The sequence below is a fragment of the Anser brachyrhynchus genome (genome assembly GCF_964034855.1).
Source record: "Anser brachyrhynchus genome assembly, chromosome: 1".
Lineage (NCBI taxonomy): Eukaryota > Metazoa > Chordata > Aves > Anseriformes > Anatidae > Anser > Anser brachyrhynchus.
Genome location: NC_137694.1, coordinates 145,963,000 through 145,980,501, shown reverse-complemented (window position 1 = coordinate 145,980,501; position 17,502 = coordinate 145,963,000). Strand labels below are relative to the sequence as shown.

Here is a 17,502-nt window from a genome sequence, read left to right as displayed (position 1 = left end):
ACAGTTTACTTCTCAATAGCACATGCTTTCCTTCTAGTCAGTAAGAGTACTACTAGCAGCTTTATAATTCATTGGAAAATCACACGCACAACATTTTCAAACTGTCAAAGGAAAAGTTTTACGGAAATCTCTTCACTGAAAGAAAGAAGGAGATCTGTATATGTATATATAAAAATGTGTCATGTTACCATGGAGAAAAAGGAAACAATGGGAATTATGGCCTGTGAAAGAAGGGAGTGGTTACAGAAAAAAAAAAAAGTTCATATGATGATAAATTAATGTTTATCTAAGATCCTTTACAGGTTGTGACCTGATTGTGAAAGAATTTCATATTCAACACGATTAATTATCTCTTCTGGAGGAGAAATAACAAGAGCAATGTTTTTCTGCCTTTTTTTTTTTTTCCTCTTGTAGGTATCCTGTGACTTTCTTATTAATTATTTTCAAAATAGTTGTCTCTGATATTGCTTCACTTACACAGTTCTGGGAAATTTCACCATGTCAGAAGCCAAGAAGATTTGAGAAAAAACACATCTTCAAAGAACTGAACACTGATACATACTACATGGAGCCCAATGGATTTCAATGCTCCACTTCCTCGAAGAAAACAACAACCACAAAAAGGCACATCAGCTGTTGTTTTTCTACTTGAGAAATTATCTAGAAACTCAGTGAGAATATGCTATTGCATAGGAATATCAATCGCTCTCATAATTTAAAGCCTGTTCTTAGTACTAAAAATCACAAATCAACCCCAATCGAAGGCATGATCAAAATCAAAAAGTGATGTGTTAACAGCTGTGCAGTGGCTTGCAGATGCAGAATTTGGTAAAAGCCAAGCAACTGCTCAGTAGGATTATGATAACTAGTGACCAGTGTGTGCCAGATGAAGGCTATACAGAACCTTTGGAAATGATTTTCTTGCTAATGTTGGCTATAAGCTACATGATATACTTTATAACATTTGATAATCTAAATAACCCTTTTCATTATTCATTACATTTTGATAAGATTTGTCCCAACTCTCTCAGCCTAACAAGAGATTTGTATTTCAATTAAGTTTCCAAATCCTTCTGATGATGTGACAGAAAACAATCTAACTATTCATATGAATATGAATTATGAATTGAATATCTTTTTGCTTGTGAATTATATGTAACTGTGATATTTTTACAGTGAGGGTTAAGAAGGAAAGGCAAAGTTATTTCTTTTTCTGTACCACTAGAAGCCAGAAAAGAAAGTACACATGAAGACCCAAAAGGAAGAAATAACGGTTATGAACATAAAGAATAAACTTTTTTTTTCTTTTTTTTTCTTTTTTTTTTCTTTTCTGAGAATAGCTGTCTGTCTGAGCATAGATGTGGTTAGGGTCAGACGTACTGAAGTTAAGTCAAACTACAAATATACACAATCACGTTTGGAAACTATGAGCTACAGGAACCAAAGGACTGGGTCTACATCATCCTCACCTGCATTATATTTTTTAGGTCTTCTTCTTTGCTTCACTAAATAACTGGAAAGATTTTGAGCTTTGCTGCTAAAAGAAAGCCTGTGAAAAGAAAGTCTATCATCTTGTTTTTATTTAGGGCTTTTAGAAGACAGAGCTAATGGTGCATAATTACTTTATCAGTTTGCTCAACATTAGTCATAACTTCAGTGCCATCAAAATAAAGTTTTCAGAAAATTGAGTTTCTCTATAAATAGACACATGAAGCATATGAAGGAAAGACAGAACAATTATTACTTTTCCATCCTACTCTTTGTATAATGTGAAGATAATTTCTTTTTAGTTTAAGTCATTGAGCACTCTGTCCTAATGTGTTGTCTTCCTACAAACAAAAATTTCCAAATGAGTTTCAGAACTGGAAAAAGTCACAGGAGTGATCTTTCTACTTTATAATCCTTTTCAGACTACTTTAATGAACAATGGTGTAATAATTGCTTTTACAGATAGTTTTAACTGTTCCAAATAGCACAGGCATAAAACAGGATTGAGGAATCAGAAGTCATATAAATCTACATCTCCTCTTTCTTTTTTCTCTCAGACTTTCTTTGTGGGTACAGGAGATTTCAAAATCACCAGTTGTTTATATAAAATGATTTTAAAAATATACTAGAGTTGAAATCTCACTACACAGAAATCAAAATTAGTTTCTTCAGATGCTTAATTGAGTTGTAATTTCACTCTGTAGTGTTACTCCTTGAATAAGAGACCAGAGTATTTTTCTTCCACTAAATTCAGTAACATGAAGTCTAGAAAAGGAGTAAGAGAGAGAGGACCAGGCCTCTTTCTCCAGCATAGCCCTGACTGTATTTGTTCCATTACAAGGTGACAAGACTCTGAAAGGTCAGGAGATGGAATAAAATAAGAAGATCTGGTTCTCCTATGACACCTGGAAATCAGAAATCACGTGGCACTTTTCAAAAGAAAAAAAAATAAAGTAGTTGTAAAGAAAAATAGGTAATTCCACTACCTGAACCTATGATTTGGTCACTGTCTCTGAGGAATTAAATGTTAGTAGATGCACCACATGGGTGGAGGGCAAGGCATACTGGTAAGGCAAGCTTCTTCCTTAAGTGGATTATTCTTTAAATTTTCATGGATTTTTTTTTTTTAGTCAACAAATAAAAAAGAACTTTTTCACCATGTAAAATTTCAAAGTAGAAAAGAGGTAATGATATGAAAACGTGTTAAAAATATCTTTCATCTCTACTTTTCCTCACTGATCTCAATGGAAAATAAAAAGAAAACACACAGCATAACTATCAGGTCAGGTCACAAATCCTTCTGCTCCAGAACCCCATCTTTAGTGAGCCTACAACTTCTCTATTAAAAGGTTAGATCTAATATGCTTCAAAAAAAAAACAAACAGAAGAACCTAGATTTTAGAAAATCAGGCAAAACCAATTTGAAAAACACAGTAGGTGTACCTTGTTTAACTTAGCTCTAAAACCGGACAGTGACCACTGGCTCTTTGCCCACTTTAACACATGGGCTATTGCTCTGAGCAAGAATTGCATGCTCAGATGTGCATTACACTACGTATTTAAGTCTTTGTGCTCCGCTTACAACTCTTTTTATTGTTTTCAATGCCCTAGCTACATTCCATAAAGACCTTCTGAGCTTTGTTCAGGCACAATTTTTGATGAAAGAGACTGGCAATTAGATGAGCCAAGATGAGAGTCTCCACAAAATCAATCTGAAAACTTTTCTTGAAACGATGTTCTGGGACTCTTCCTGCCCTTGGGCAGGATTTTTTTTTATTATTTTTATTTTTTTATGTGTGTGCAAGTGAGAGATAATGCAGACTGTAGAGAACTCTTTTAAAAGTTTTACTAATTTTCATTAGGCTGGTTCATATGAGTTCTCTGGGTGCCTCAGTAGAGGTTTTTAATCATATTGTGCCTTTCGTGCTACAGTGATCACAACGCTAATCTCTGTAATTCCACATTTGGGATCCCACTTTTCAAAGTGCAAACAACTGACTCTGATTTTATAAAGAACATTTTTCCACAGGGAACACAGAGGCAGAGTCATAGGGAAGCATCATAAGCCAAGAGCTGAAAAAATCTAATTGCAATAGGAGAAATAAGCCATTCTCAGTTTCTTTTCCTTGTTTTGAAAACTGTGCACAAATGAAAAATGTATGGATAATATTTTGTGAGGGAGAAAACTTGCCCCTTTCTACTTACAGGCATCAGACACATCATCTCTAAAGGAAAACTTGGAGAAGAAATTGAATTTCAGCATGTGCAGCAATGGAAGACCAGGTCTCATAGAAAAAGGAAACAAGATTAGCATGAGTAATAATATGGACTCAGAGGAAAAAAGTCTAATAAAATATTTATGTTTCTGTCCATCTTAAAATCTGATACACTGCCAAGATCTCTAGCAGCTTCTGAACCCACATTTTTTTCTTTGTCTCTCTGTTTTGAGCATTACTTTGCTTAACACCTTTGAAAAGCTTTCACTATTCAATGCTAACACTTCCCTCTTGCTTACGCAGCCCCACCTCTCAACTCTTCCAAACATGTTGCACAAGGATGGTGGCAAGGACCATCTGCAGAACAAGACTCAGCCATCCAGATAAAGCCATTCTGGGGGAAAAAAACCACACACATATCTTAAAAGAAAATAACTTGAGCAATTCCTAAGGGTCTTCAAGCTTTATAAACAACAAAAACTCTGAGGCAATAGTGCAGTCATGTTGTAATACCATTTCATGGCATTTGCTGTTAACATTATTCATACAAGGATGATATTGATTTGCAATTCCTTGAAAAGATCCTTTATAAAACCTGTATTACTGAAATCCTTACGCCTGTCGCCATTATATAGAGTGCAGATGAATTTGTAGGAGCTATGAATGCCTCAAGTGACAGAATGCTACAGCACCTGCCTAAATTTGGAGACAAAAAGAGAAAAGCAGACCTATAATTACAGTCTCCTACAAGGAGATAATGCAGGCTCTGTGCCAATTCTTGCATTAACTATCCCAAATCTATTAAGATATTTCTTCCACCTCAATTAATTTTCACAACAATATTAATAATGGCGTAACTCCTGTACTCTTGATCTCTGGGTGCAATACCATTAACACAACAATGCCCCTATATACATTTTTATATATTTTGCAAAAATGTGTAATGCATATTTTAGAAAATTTACCAAGCAGCTGAAGCTGGGATAACGAACTTATTATGTTTACAATGTTCTCACACTTCATATATTACAGAGATGGTCAGAGAAGGACTTTTTTAAGCTATGAGGCAAGAACATAGTCTTACTACAAGATAATGGTTTTTTTTGTTTGTTTGTTTGTTTTTTTCCCCACACCAAAAAATTAACAACACTACAATGGATGTAGTAAACTTAGTATTTTTTTATTACCATACTAACTCTACATAGTTTTATATAGGAAGTGTTATATTTTCATTTGCCTTTTGCTCATCTCTTCCTTCAGTTTGAAACATAACATACTTTACCATTTCATAAGCTACCCTGTTTATTACAGAATAGTTAAAGGACCTAAGACTGAAAGAAAGCCAGTATTTCAGTGACTGCATCAGGATCGATGAAAATGTATATATGTCACAGGAAATTTATTAAATGCAAAATTTCATGAATATGATATTAAAGGTATATACACCACAGAAAGCTGAGGGCTGATGATTAATTTTCTGATTGAGATTCTTATTGCTGAAATATAACTTATAAATGAAATCTTTTACAAAATCCAGGAAAGAGTTAGATGATTTGAGTAAAAATCCAGAGTTCGGATGTTCAATACTTCACAAATGCTCAGGCAGCTTCTATGACCCTGGATCATAACAGCTTTAAGAAAGGCATAAAATCCAATTCTCAGTGGAATTCCTTTGCAGTTAATACGCATTAGTTCCATAAGACCTGCCTTCCAAAAGATTGTGAAAGATTGGGTTTTATTCTTTTTTCACTTCCACTATTCACAAAATTTCTCAGGGGTCCCAGAGACTTTCTGACCACTCTAGAAATGGAGAAATGAGGAGATAGGATTGCAGGAAATACTATTGATCTTCCTCTCTCTCTCTCTTTTTTTTTTTTTTTTACCTCCTTTTGGCAGTTTATTTATCAATCATACTTGTCTTCCAGTCATTCTACCTAGTTTTCATGTCTAAATACAAAATGACTATACATTGTATATCTTTTCCATAATAGCTCATTTCCTCAGGATGTTCACCACAACCTAAGAACTATCGCTGATCAGTGAGATTACCACTACTTTTAACATAAATTAATTTAAATAATAATAATAATTTAAAAAGTGAATAAAATTACATGTCTGCATTAAATAATAATAATAATTAAAAAGGTGAATAAAATTACACAAGTCTGCTTTTAGAACTAGAAAATAATACACATGCTATAGGCACTTAATCCATAAAAGTATTTGTATGTTGTGGTGATGACTGTTGTCAGGAAGGGCAATAAGGTCTGAAGGAAAGAAGAAATTAAAGTTATATCTTCTGCATATTATTAGCAGTACATCTTCCAAAATCCTACTCCTTTTTTAAGGTGATGATAAAGGATATTGCTGCCCAGGGACCAGGCATGGTCTGAAACTTCACTTTAATGGTTTACAATCAAAGGAAATTTTTTCCATATTACTATTTCACAGCATTAAGATGAGTACTAAAATGTGATTAATCAAAGAGATTTTAATGGCTGGCTCAGCATTCAACCAGGAAAAGATTTCCCATTTGGGCTTCAAGGGTTCTGAAAGTTTTGACAAATTATGGAAAAGGCATTACCTTAATTCCTTATGACTAATCAAAAGTGAATTACACCTCCTTTAATTCTGTCTGAAACCTCTATTCAGGGATTTACTGCTCGCTGCCCCCCCACCTTTTTTTTTTAATTTCCATTCAATACCTTTACTTAATTCATTTGAACATTTTAGAGAATCACTTTTTAGAGAACACCTATACCCTCATTCGTTTTGCATTATTCATCATTAAACCATTTTGTTAGGGGAAAGTAACTTCACTACTTTCCCAAGGGAAAGTAACTTCACAATACCACATCACCTGGCAGAGTTTTTTGAAAATTAATTCTGGAATATTTGCACTGTACCTTAAATCCATTAGAGGAGTGTTACAGTAGTAATAGTACCCGTGGTAATATTAGTGGTAGTAACAGTAGTATTTAAGGATTTTTTGTTATGTGGTCTAGAACTACAAGGAGAAGTTGACCCCTGGCAAATTGCAGTAGAGTTGTATTAATGTAGATTTTGGTCTCCACAGATTAAGAAGCAGACATTAATAAAATGTCATGATACAAAAATAGGAAGAAATTTTTACATAGATGTTTTATTTATAGACAGGTAAACATGCATGCTGGCTTTACTACAAGTGCAACTATTGCCTAGATATACTGGTTTTCCTATGGTGCAATATTTCCAAACCACAAAGTCAGACTCCTTATTGATGCTATCTGGTGTTTCTGACTTTTTAGAACTCCAGAAATATGAAGGAGATGGGTGAAGACCCTCCTGCCCTTTCCTTCAGACTTTCTGTGGTCTTTTTCAATCATTTTTGCTTTGTTGTTTTGCTGTCTATCATCTACTAATGCCAAACTCAGTAGAGGGGAAATGCAACATGTGACTCCAAGCAGTTTCAGTATAGATAGAATACAGCAGCTTACCTGTTTGACAGCATAAAGGAGGCGACCATAGCAGTACATCATGACCATTACAGGGATGACCAGGCAGAATATGAAAAGACAGATGATATAGGATGTGGACTCAGCTGACTCAGAGGACCAGCGCACGGAACAGCTGGTACCTGCACCTTCTATCCCGTAACTGCTCCATCCGATCAGAGGTGGCACGGTCCAGACCAAGGAATAAATCCATGAACCTCCAACCGCCAGCAGTGCCTTCCGGTAGTCAGCACTGCGCTTGTTACACAGGGTGAGGGTGCTATAGCGTTCATAGGACAGGACAGCCAGAGAGATCAGGGACACAATGCCTGCAATGAACCAATTTAAACATTTACTTATGTCATTTTACATGGTAACCATTTTAAGTTCCAAGAAACAAGACTTTTTTTTTTTCTTTTTCTTTTTTTTTTTTTTTTTTTTCCTGGTTACTGTATTATTTGAAGCAGCAGTGAAAACTACTCCATTATTATGTTTAAATCCTCCCTGGACCTGATTGCTCTGTCCATCACATCAAAGTTTATTTAACTTGTATTTAACTTACATTGTAAGATTTTTGTACTTGCAAGCTCCTCCTTTTTCTAGGCATGTTTACAGAGAATTAAATGTTTTGATATTACCCAGGGGAAATCCACTTTCTACATGAACTAAGAAACTGTAGAAAGACTCCCTTGTTAAGAAATGTTCGGCTTTTAATGTCCATTAGCATTTTCAAATATTGCATTGCCTTTTATAGATGCAAAATCTTTATATTGAAGATTAGGAGTCCAAAAATGAAAGCAGTTTTTGCACTTCTGCTCCATCATGTAGATACACCTTCAGTTCTGACCACACATGTAGGGCAACAACAGACAACTCTCAACATGAGTCTGGTATGCAGGGTTGTAACGTTATTTACATATAAATCACATAATCAGTCAAAATTTGATTTAAGTTAACATTGAGCCTTAGAGACCACTTGTATCCTCCAACAGAAAATTCAAAATTCTGGATGTAAGATATTTGTATTGCCTTTTTCAAGGTACAGGTTCTCCATCACCTCTACAAATCTACGGATTTGCATGTAAGGTTCTTAGTTATGAGTCAATAGTTTTGGGGCTATTATATTGTATGTTTTCATTCTCTTTGCAGTTTCCTTGCAGTTCATGTTAACATAACAACAGATACTACTTCCCAGGATTTATTAAAGAAGGAACTTCTTGGAAGAAATCTAACACCATGCTTTCTGATGGGTTCCAGGTCCCTCTTTTAGGTCCTGTAAGACTGTAAGATGGAAAAGCTGAATGGATCTATGTCAATTCAGCTCTTTCCAGGATATTTTTTTTTCTTGATCCTTGGCATTGGTAAAATCCAACTAAGCAGTAGCACTGAGATCCATTGAGATCTACATTGCCATATTCCCTGGTTTTGAGTAGTAGCTACTTCCAGAAAAAAAGAAATAAAAAAAAATCTTCAGGGGATTACAGCTTTACATCCATTTTTTGGTCAATTTAAATACCAGTTTCTCCTAGAGCTCCTTCCCTTGTGTGGGATGGAGATGAGTCTGACACTCACTTGGAGGGGGTAACAGTAGTCTCTCCTGTACCTGAGCAAAACAACCCCCACATGTACGTACATACGTGGGATATTTTCCACAGAAAGAGATTTTTGCTTCTCTTTCCCCCATAATTCAACCACTCATTATCTAGTTACTTGGATGCAGGTGCAGCTCTTTCTGCCATCCTGACAACAATTTGTGGTCCCTTTGTGTTAAACTGGGCATGGAAAAGGACCCAGTGAGAATACATGCACTGCTTGTTGGAACAGGACAACTTATTTCTCAGGGGAAGAGAAGAGGAAAAGGCCAAGTAATGTGAGAAGATGACTTTTGGTGAAGAAAAGAACCTACTACAAGTATCTTAAAAGATCCTATTACAAGAACCAATAAACCCTTTCCTGTAATACTCAGGATTACTGAGAAAAATTACTTCTCAGTAATAACTGAGAAGTCAGAGCTACAATGTAGATACACTTACAGCTGTAAAAGGACATGGCTCCACTGCATTTACTTGAAGTATACAGTTCAGGAGTCTAGCTTTAAAACTATTTTAAGGCTAGACTATCTATTTTAGAGACAGCGGAGGCATTCTGATATTTTTTATCTAATCTGATTTCCTATGTAACATGTTACTGCACAGCTCTTGAAAGCCCTTGGCCGTAACTCTTGCATTAAACACATACCTCAAGATAGGAACAAAAATAAATAGTGGATTCTGAATTACAAACTCAGGAACAAAGAATCTGCCATTCTCTTCTCACTTCCAGCCCACACTTATTTATCTTCACTTTCTTAGTACTAACTCTTTCCTTGCTTTTATCTGCTTGACTAAAGAGCACCTTGCTATCAGAAACATTTAGCTTACACAGGTACCTAAGACAAAAAAACAAACAAACAAACAAACAAAAACAAACAAACAAACAAAAACTGATTTTATATTTGAAACTTAGGCCTCAGTAAGGTGATATGGATCTAGTTATGCATTTCAGATTAGACCATCATGGCCTAATGGAAAGCAGTCTTGGCAACAGAAAATCTTTCTGCTTCCAGATGCATGGTCTACAATTATGTTATATTGCTCTTTTGTTAGCTCTGACAGCAACTGAGGGGACAACAACCTTATTTTGATCAGGTGGCAGATGAGACATACTTTTGTTGGTAATATCCTACAGCTTTGTGGGTACTGTGTTAGCTAGAAAGTCTGAATCAGGTGTTCAAACTTCCCTGGCACAGGACCATAATATCTGAAGATAATAACTATCCATGAATACAGGATTGCTAGTTTTGAGCTAAAGAAGGGTCGTATCTTTAAATGATGTAGAAATAATGCTCAGTTATTCAATCAGAACCATGGCAATGTCAGTCAAGAATAAATCAAATATTAGCAATCAGTCTAAAATACAAACATCCTCATACAGTTTCCTTTAATATATAGCAAATATATATATATATATATATATTTTATTTTCCACACAGGAGAAGACTGGAGACTTAATTACACCTCTGGGCTGGACCCATTTCATCCTCACTCACCTTTTATTATTGAGTTCCATTGACATGACACATATTACATTTTCCTCTGGAGGACAAGAACTGTTATATATGGAATCCCAAACCACAAAAGTTCAAGAAAAAAAATCAATATTTATCATATTTCTTTTTGGCACAGTAAGACTTTAAGGTCTGTGCTATACCTGAACTTTTTAATAATGATGATATTAGCACCACTCTGCAGTGAATTCTGATGCTTTCCAAGCAAGAAGGCAAAAAAAAAAAATAGTTCATAAGAGGTATTAAAAGTTAAAAAAAAAAAAAAGCAATGTGTTTCATGTGGTTAAATATATTAAAACACGAAAACAAGATAACAATTTACAAAAAATAAAAAATAAAATACTTGAAAAGATTGAAACTGATGTTTTGGAAGGCAGAATAAGATGATATTAAGAGTAAAAATTTAAATAGAACAGTTAGCTTTTTCCAACAGTGAAAATTAAATTGAATTTAATTGAATTGAAGAGTATCAATTGAATTTCCTTGAAGTAAGAAAAACACCTTCTTACTTAAATGGGAGAGAAACAGAGACAACAGAGGGTATGACATCCCTCTCCCAGTCTGATTAATAAAACCTTGTGCTATACACATAATGCGTATACACGATGATATAACTTGTGCATACACATGATGCTAAAACCATTGGACAAAACCAGTATAAGGTGGACATCAAGAAATAACCTTGATCCAAGACTGTAGTTGACTATGCATCCCAACTACTGGATGACTGATTGGATAGTAACAAGCCTTATTTTTTGGACAAATGCAAACCCATAAGAAAGACAAAAACAGGTTTTGCAATCAACGTGTAGTTTGAGAGTGGGTGGAAGTGAGGAAGATGTGCCTTCCCTGGGCCACGCTGTCCTGTGTTGCACTGGGGCCAAGCCCTGCAACAGAAGGTTTTCCTGCAACCTCATTCCCTGCCCAGGTGAGGAAAGAGCAGGCAGGAGCCAGATGATGGTGCAAGAACATCAAAGCATCACATCTAAAATAAAGCTAGGGCCGCAGCAGCCCTCTTGGAAGGGGTTTCTAGACTGACCCTTGCATGCAATTTTTTCCTTCTCCCTGAAGAGGTTCTGATGTTAAAAGAGCACATTTCATCTGTGTCTCCAGATGTCACTCAATACTCTCTGGACTGTGAAAAGATCTGTAATCCAGACTAGATAAGTAGAATAAAGCTTCTTACTTTTCTTTTTGCCTCCTTTCTTTGTATACCAGAGTTTTCTTAATGTCTTAAGCACTTAACTGTTGTTGCCTTCATCAGAAATCCTGCAGTTACTGGCATTTTATTTTACATTGCATCTATTGCAGTCGTAGGAATTAGTGAGAATCACAGCTTTGAAAACAACAATAACAATGACAACGACAAACACAATTAAATACTTTAGTACTGTGGATGAGGGGAAGGACTTGAACATAATCTCCATAATCTTATTAACTAGAAAACAAATTTAAAAGAAATTATGTAAGTTATAAAAAGAAAATCATTATAATTTTAAAACTAATTGTAATGCTTTATCCCTACATTTCATTCTTATGTTGCAGCAACATTTATGACTGGCTACACCGTGTATATTAATTTCAAATGAGTAATGTTTTCTAAAATTACAACAAAATTAAGTTTAGGAATTGCACATCTAAACAGAATTTGCTTTCAACAAATATTTAGGACCTTGAGCTAGTACCTAGCTAAATAACTCCACAGGAGTCAACTGCATTGAGTGTAATTTTTTCCCTCAACGTTTCATGTAGAAACAGGAACAAAGCTGAGATTCTTGTTAAACAGAACTGAAAGATGACATAAAAACCTACTGCAGATTGCATTACAAGAGCAAATAATTACTCAAAAATTAACCATATAAATAAGTGATTTTGAGATGAGCTACGTCTGAGGCATGAGCCTTTTCTACACAGCAATTAGTTGCAGCGAGTAGGTTGCTAGAAATCAAATTTCAAGTCGTAAACCAGGACAGGCATCCATTTATAGGACTACCATCTGGGATGTTATCTATTATTTACTTTTATTTAAAGATCTGTACGTTTCTTTCTGAAAACACAACAGAGAATTTAACACTAGGTGAAGGACGCAGCAAATCACTATGCTCTGTTCCTGTCAGTCTCAGTTAAGAGCATTACATTTTCATATTAGCTTTTGCTATTTTATACTTTTTACTGTGATGTAGTAATAAGAAACAGCATGCAAGCTGCCAGTGATCTGTAGGTTATGAAAAACCAAGAATTGTAGAGATTCAGCCCATGCTGGGTAATCATTTTTACTACTGTCTTAGGTACTTTTGCCCCTCTTGAAGCTCCTGATGGTCATTAACTCACATCATGATTAGGGTCCTGGAGCATCACTGTTGCGTGATATAATGCATATCCTGCATTGTATTCTGGTTAAAAATGACCAGTGAAAATGAAAAGAAGCCACAGGTAAGCTTAGGCAGACTGAGCTTGTAGGAATGCAATAGCACATTCAGGACATTAATGGATCAAAACTAGATGCAAGTTTTTACAAAAGGCAAAGATGTTTTTGTTGCACCAAATCTCTACGTGAATTGATTTTACCCACTCACACGTACTCCCTCACACTTTTCATTCACTCACACAAACTGACAAGTCCAAAGGTCTGTGTTCTAGTAGTCTGTCCAGGATCTCCTTCATGTAGCAGGGAGAACAAGGGGCTGTGACTGTCCATTCTTAAGGCATCTTTCTTATGGGTACCTCTCTGGCCAAAAAATGGTCTGGGAATAGAGCTTTCATATACTTTAGGGGTCCACTGTTATGAAGTCATCCACTGTTTGCTCTATTGAACCCTGACTACATTCACCCTCATATGTCTCAGACAAGGCTGTTGCTCCCTGTTTTCATTTCCTTGCTTGGAAAGCGTGTCTGCTAGAAATATACTTTCCTGCACAAGCACCATCTCTTTCACAGTGAGCTAACAGGGAGAGAAATGGCAGATGTGGTGTGCCGTGATCTTCTCGGTACGGTGTAGGGCCCTTTGTGATGAGTGGTTGTGCTGTGCCTTTATCAGCACACGTTGGCTCCAGGTTTACTGGAGTCATCCCGTACTCAATTTTACTGTTGGGAGCACTGTTCTTCATTATCTGCACTGACTGTTATTTCAACTCTTCTTCTGAGGTATCTTCTGGTGTTTTACGTTTCCCTGAGGACCACAGTCATACCAATCTCAGTAATTCACAACAAGTCTCTGCTGAGACCAGGCTGGGGTGAGACAGTTGTGAGGGTGGTGCAGGGCTGGGTACCAGCAGCCCACCTACACTTACCACTTTGCCATACTGCTGCTGCTGCGACCCAAGGTGTAATGGAGCCAGCTGAGTACCCCCAGGTGCACATCAGGCCACCTGCCAGGGTCAGCCACCACTGTCTAGGGACAAAACACCAGGAGGAAATCAAGGGGATAATAAGTGCCAGAGTTCCCGTGTGCTATTGTCCCTTCCCTCTAGTCCCTCAGGGTTCAGCTGCTAAATCTCCTGTCCCATTAGCTGGAGAATGTGATTGAATGCTCTATGACACCATGAGATGGAGATAAGTAAGACCTAGAAGTAGGAAAAGATTTTTATGACTAAATGCACCCCAAGTTGGGAATATTGGGGAATCTTGTGTTGAAGTATTATTCTGCTGGTGCTACTAGCTGACCTCCTTCATCACACTTCCCCAAGGACTTAGAGGTAAACAACGAACAAGAGCGGTATAAACTATTCCTTTTCAGATAAAAGCTCTTAATACCTCAATTTTAAGGTTTCCAGTTTAATTCTAAGTTGTGTTACCAACTGGTATTAAATAAATACATTATTGAGTTGTACAAAATTAGCTTGATCTGTGACTTGATGCTGTTTTCTAGGGAAATAACTTTCCTGAATTTAAATGAGAGTTTTTCTGTCAGTTGTCTATAGAAATAAAACACACAACATATTAAAATGAAACATAAAAAATATAAGCAACTTAAAAGAAAAGTTATGATATTTCCAAAATATTTTCACTTCTTTATTTCCTTAGAAGCCTTTCTGAAAAAAATACCCAAATACCATCCCTCAGGGACTATTCATGAAATATAATTTGTAGTTATAATTAGGAAATATTATTTATAGAGAGGTTTGGAATCAATGGGAGGGAAAAAGCAACAAGCTCCCTTTCTGATGGTAGCTTAATCTTCAGGTAAAATTTTTTCAGCTCTGGGCCAAAGTACCTTGTGTAACAGCTACTACAGAATCAGAGACTTCATGAGAGTGCACATGGAGCAAGCTTTTCTATCAGCTGTGTTTCCACCTTTTATGTACTATTTACATTAATACTAATAAGCAAAACTACTGGTCTCTGCTTACCATAAAGATGAAAGCATTTCTTCCACAAAAATATAGTAACTTCCACTACAGCAGTTGTAGCCACCAGAGACCTTCTTACAGGTGAGGAAATAATATTATAATGATAAAAGCAGAAAAGTCCCAAAGCTAAGTCACTGGGCAGAAATGGGGAAGGGGCCAGGAGGGGTTCAGCATTTGTTCACCTGAAAATTGGCCTCCCCAGAGCAGATGTGCTTTTGCAAAAAATCAGAAGCTATTGAAGCATATCATGAAAGGGGAAAAAAAAGAAGAAAAAAACACATTATTTTATTTTATTTTATTTTATTTTATTTTATTTTATTTTATTTTATTTTATTTTATTTTATTTTATTTTATTTTATTTTATTTTGTTTTGTTTTGTTTTATTTTATTTTATAGTACTTTGCTGTGCTTTCTAGCTCTGAGTCTTATAACATACCCTTCATTCTCATGGTGAAGATAAGGAAAAAACTATCTACCTCGCTATCTCATATATGATCTCCAATGAGGCTTTGCAAGGTGTTTGTTTGTTTGTTTTGTTTGTTGGTTTTGTGTGCATGTGTGAAACAAACAGCTCAAATAACAAAGCCTGCTATCAACTTTCACGGTTGCTAAGGCTGGTGGAAAACTATAGAATCCTAGAATCATTTAGGTTGGAAAAAACCTCTAAGATCATCAAGTCCAACCATTATTATAATTATTATAGCACTGAAACAAGCAAGGGATTGTGAATATAGAATTTCCCAAATTATTTTTTTTATCAAGTTTGGGTGTTCCCCCCCCCCCCCCTTTATTTATTTTTTTATTGAGAGAGAGAGAGAGAATTGAAGAGAAGCAAAAAAGAACATTCAGAGGGAAGGCAAACAGGTCTGGAGTGTGGAAGACATATGTGGCTGCTGTTTCTTGCCCTCTGGCTGCCAGTATATTATCTACTATTTCTGTTTCCCTCCGAAAGGTAACAGACATACTTGTTTTATGGGCCAAACTCCATCTGCTGACAGATTTTGGTAGAAGATCCCAAACATTTTCAGAGTTAAAAAGAAACACTGATGAACCTAGAAGATTTTCCAGAGCTAAGATAAATAGATTCAAAGTGAGCATTGGCCTTAGTGGACAGCTAACCAGTACTAGCTTGACTACTTTGAACTTTACAGTTCACCATCTACACTTCAGTAATAATACTGAATATTCAGTAATAATAATCAACACAGTAAGACATTTTATAACTCACAGAAGCAGCTGAGAATGGAGTGTGCTTCCAAAACATAATTGGCTGTAATTGGATATTCCTATTAATCATTTCTATAATAAACAGAATAAAACATCAAATATATATATATATTCTTGCATTTACTGATGCTTATTCCAGTTGAATGCCCATACATTTTAGTCATCAGACCACCATTTGCTTTTGACTTTTAAGTCATTAAAAGAACTTCTACTGATTTGAAATTGAGAAAATATTTCCCAAAATTTCTACACATTGGCAGTTGCAGCCAATTTTTAAATGTCTCTTTTATGGGTTTTCATAACACAGGCCACCTCAAATATCAACAATTCACTCTGAATATAGGTAAATAAACCAATAGTTATTTATTTAATGCCTGCAATAATTTGTTTTCTTTTGCCTATATGACTTGCATTCATGAGTCCAATAGAGTAGGCAATCTTTCTCTTCCATGAAGAATTCTCTTCCTGCTTATCTCTAATGGGGTAACAGTTTAACTCTGATGGTGCTCGAAAGAAACCACTGCCGCATCTAAGCCTGCTGGGACAAATCTGACAGTAAATGTTACTGGCCCTGTTCAGTAAACCTTTCCTGCTCTTTTCTCAGCAAGCATTTCTCTGTTTCCTCCTTTGTATGATATGTCCTTTTTGTCTTTGGTGATATCTTCAGTATAGAGAGGATGCATTAGTTTTACTAGAGAAGAATTACCTTTTTTCTTCTTTTTTTCTTTATTTCCTCTGTTACTGAATTTTTAAATGTATGTTGTACATTAATGGTGATCTTAATTCTGGGTGGTACTATGCTTTTGTGCTATTAACATGCCTGTCCATCAACCAAATAACAATTTATTCCCAGTAGCATAAATATAGCAAAGGAGTCCCTTTTGCATCCCAATGATACCAGCAGTACAAAAACAAACAAGCAAACAATAACAACAAAAAACACCAATATTAATTTCAATCTCACTTTCCATATGTTATGCAGGATCCCTTTGATTCTGGAAAGCAGGGTGAGCATTTGCAAATTCAGCCTCCTAAACTGGCTGCCTCCGTATGAGTGTATTTATCCAGCTGACTTTGGGAGTCAGAATAAGAAATATTGTCAGCACTAGATGGAGCTGCTGTACAGCAACGTCTCAGAAAAAGTCTAGGGGGCTTGTGTGCATGCAGGAAGCAGGGATGGCTGTACAGTGCTGCATGGGGATGTTCTCAGGGCACTCAGGTACAAAGGCAGCAGCTCCATGTCCCTGCCCAAGCTGCCCTGCAAGACCTCCATCATCTCCTGCCAGGGGTGCTCCTTTGCTTTCCAAAGGGGAGCACCCTGGGATGTTCCTTAATGCTAAGCATCTGCACAGATTTGACACGAAGCATGTAGACTTAGGGTTTGTCTACATACAGGATATCGCACCAAGTTAGCTAAGAGGTGAAATTACAGTGTCTTCTCATGTCAGTCAGGGAGCCAAGCTTCCACCAAAGCATCCCCACCAAGCTTCCTTCACGTGAACCTTCGCTTTTTCACTGAATGCACCCACTTATTCTTAGTATCAAAGTTAGATTTCTAGAAATTTTTAATGCTTTTAAAATCTTGTTGTTTTGTTTGTTTGTTTGTTTGATTGATTGATTGTTTTCTTTTTTTGTCATCTATC

General features: G+C 36.1%; 1 protein-coding gene across 1 annotated transcript in view; it reads right to left on the bottom strand.

Moving 5' to 3' along the window:
- LOC308184714 (pinopsin-like) overlaps positions 1–17,502 on the bottom strand; it is a 93,277-nt gene that overhangs the window by 55,669 nt on the left and 20,106 nt on the right. Inside the window, exon 3 of the mRNA XM_080572074.1 lies at positions 7,181–7,506. Coding sequence (XP_080428200.1) covers positions 7,181–7,506 — 326 coding nt within the window. The remainder of the gene's footprint in view (positions 1–7,180; positions 7,507–17,502) is intronic.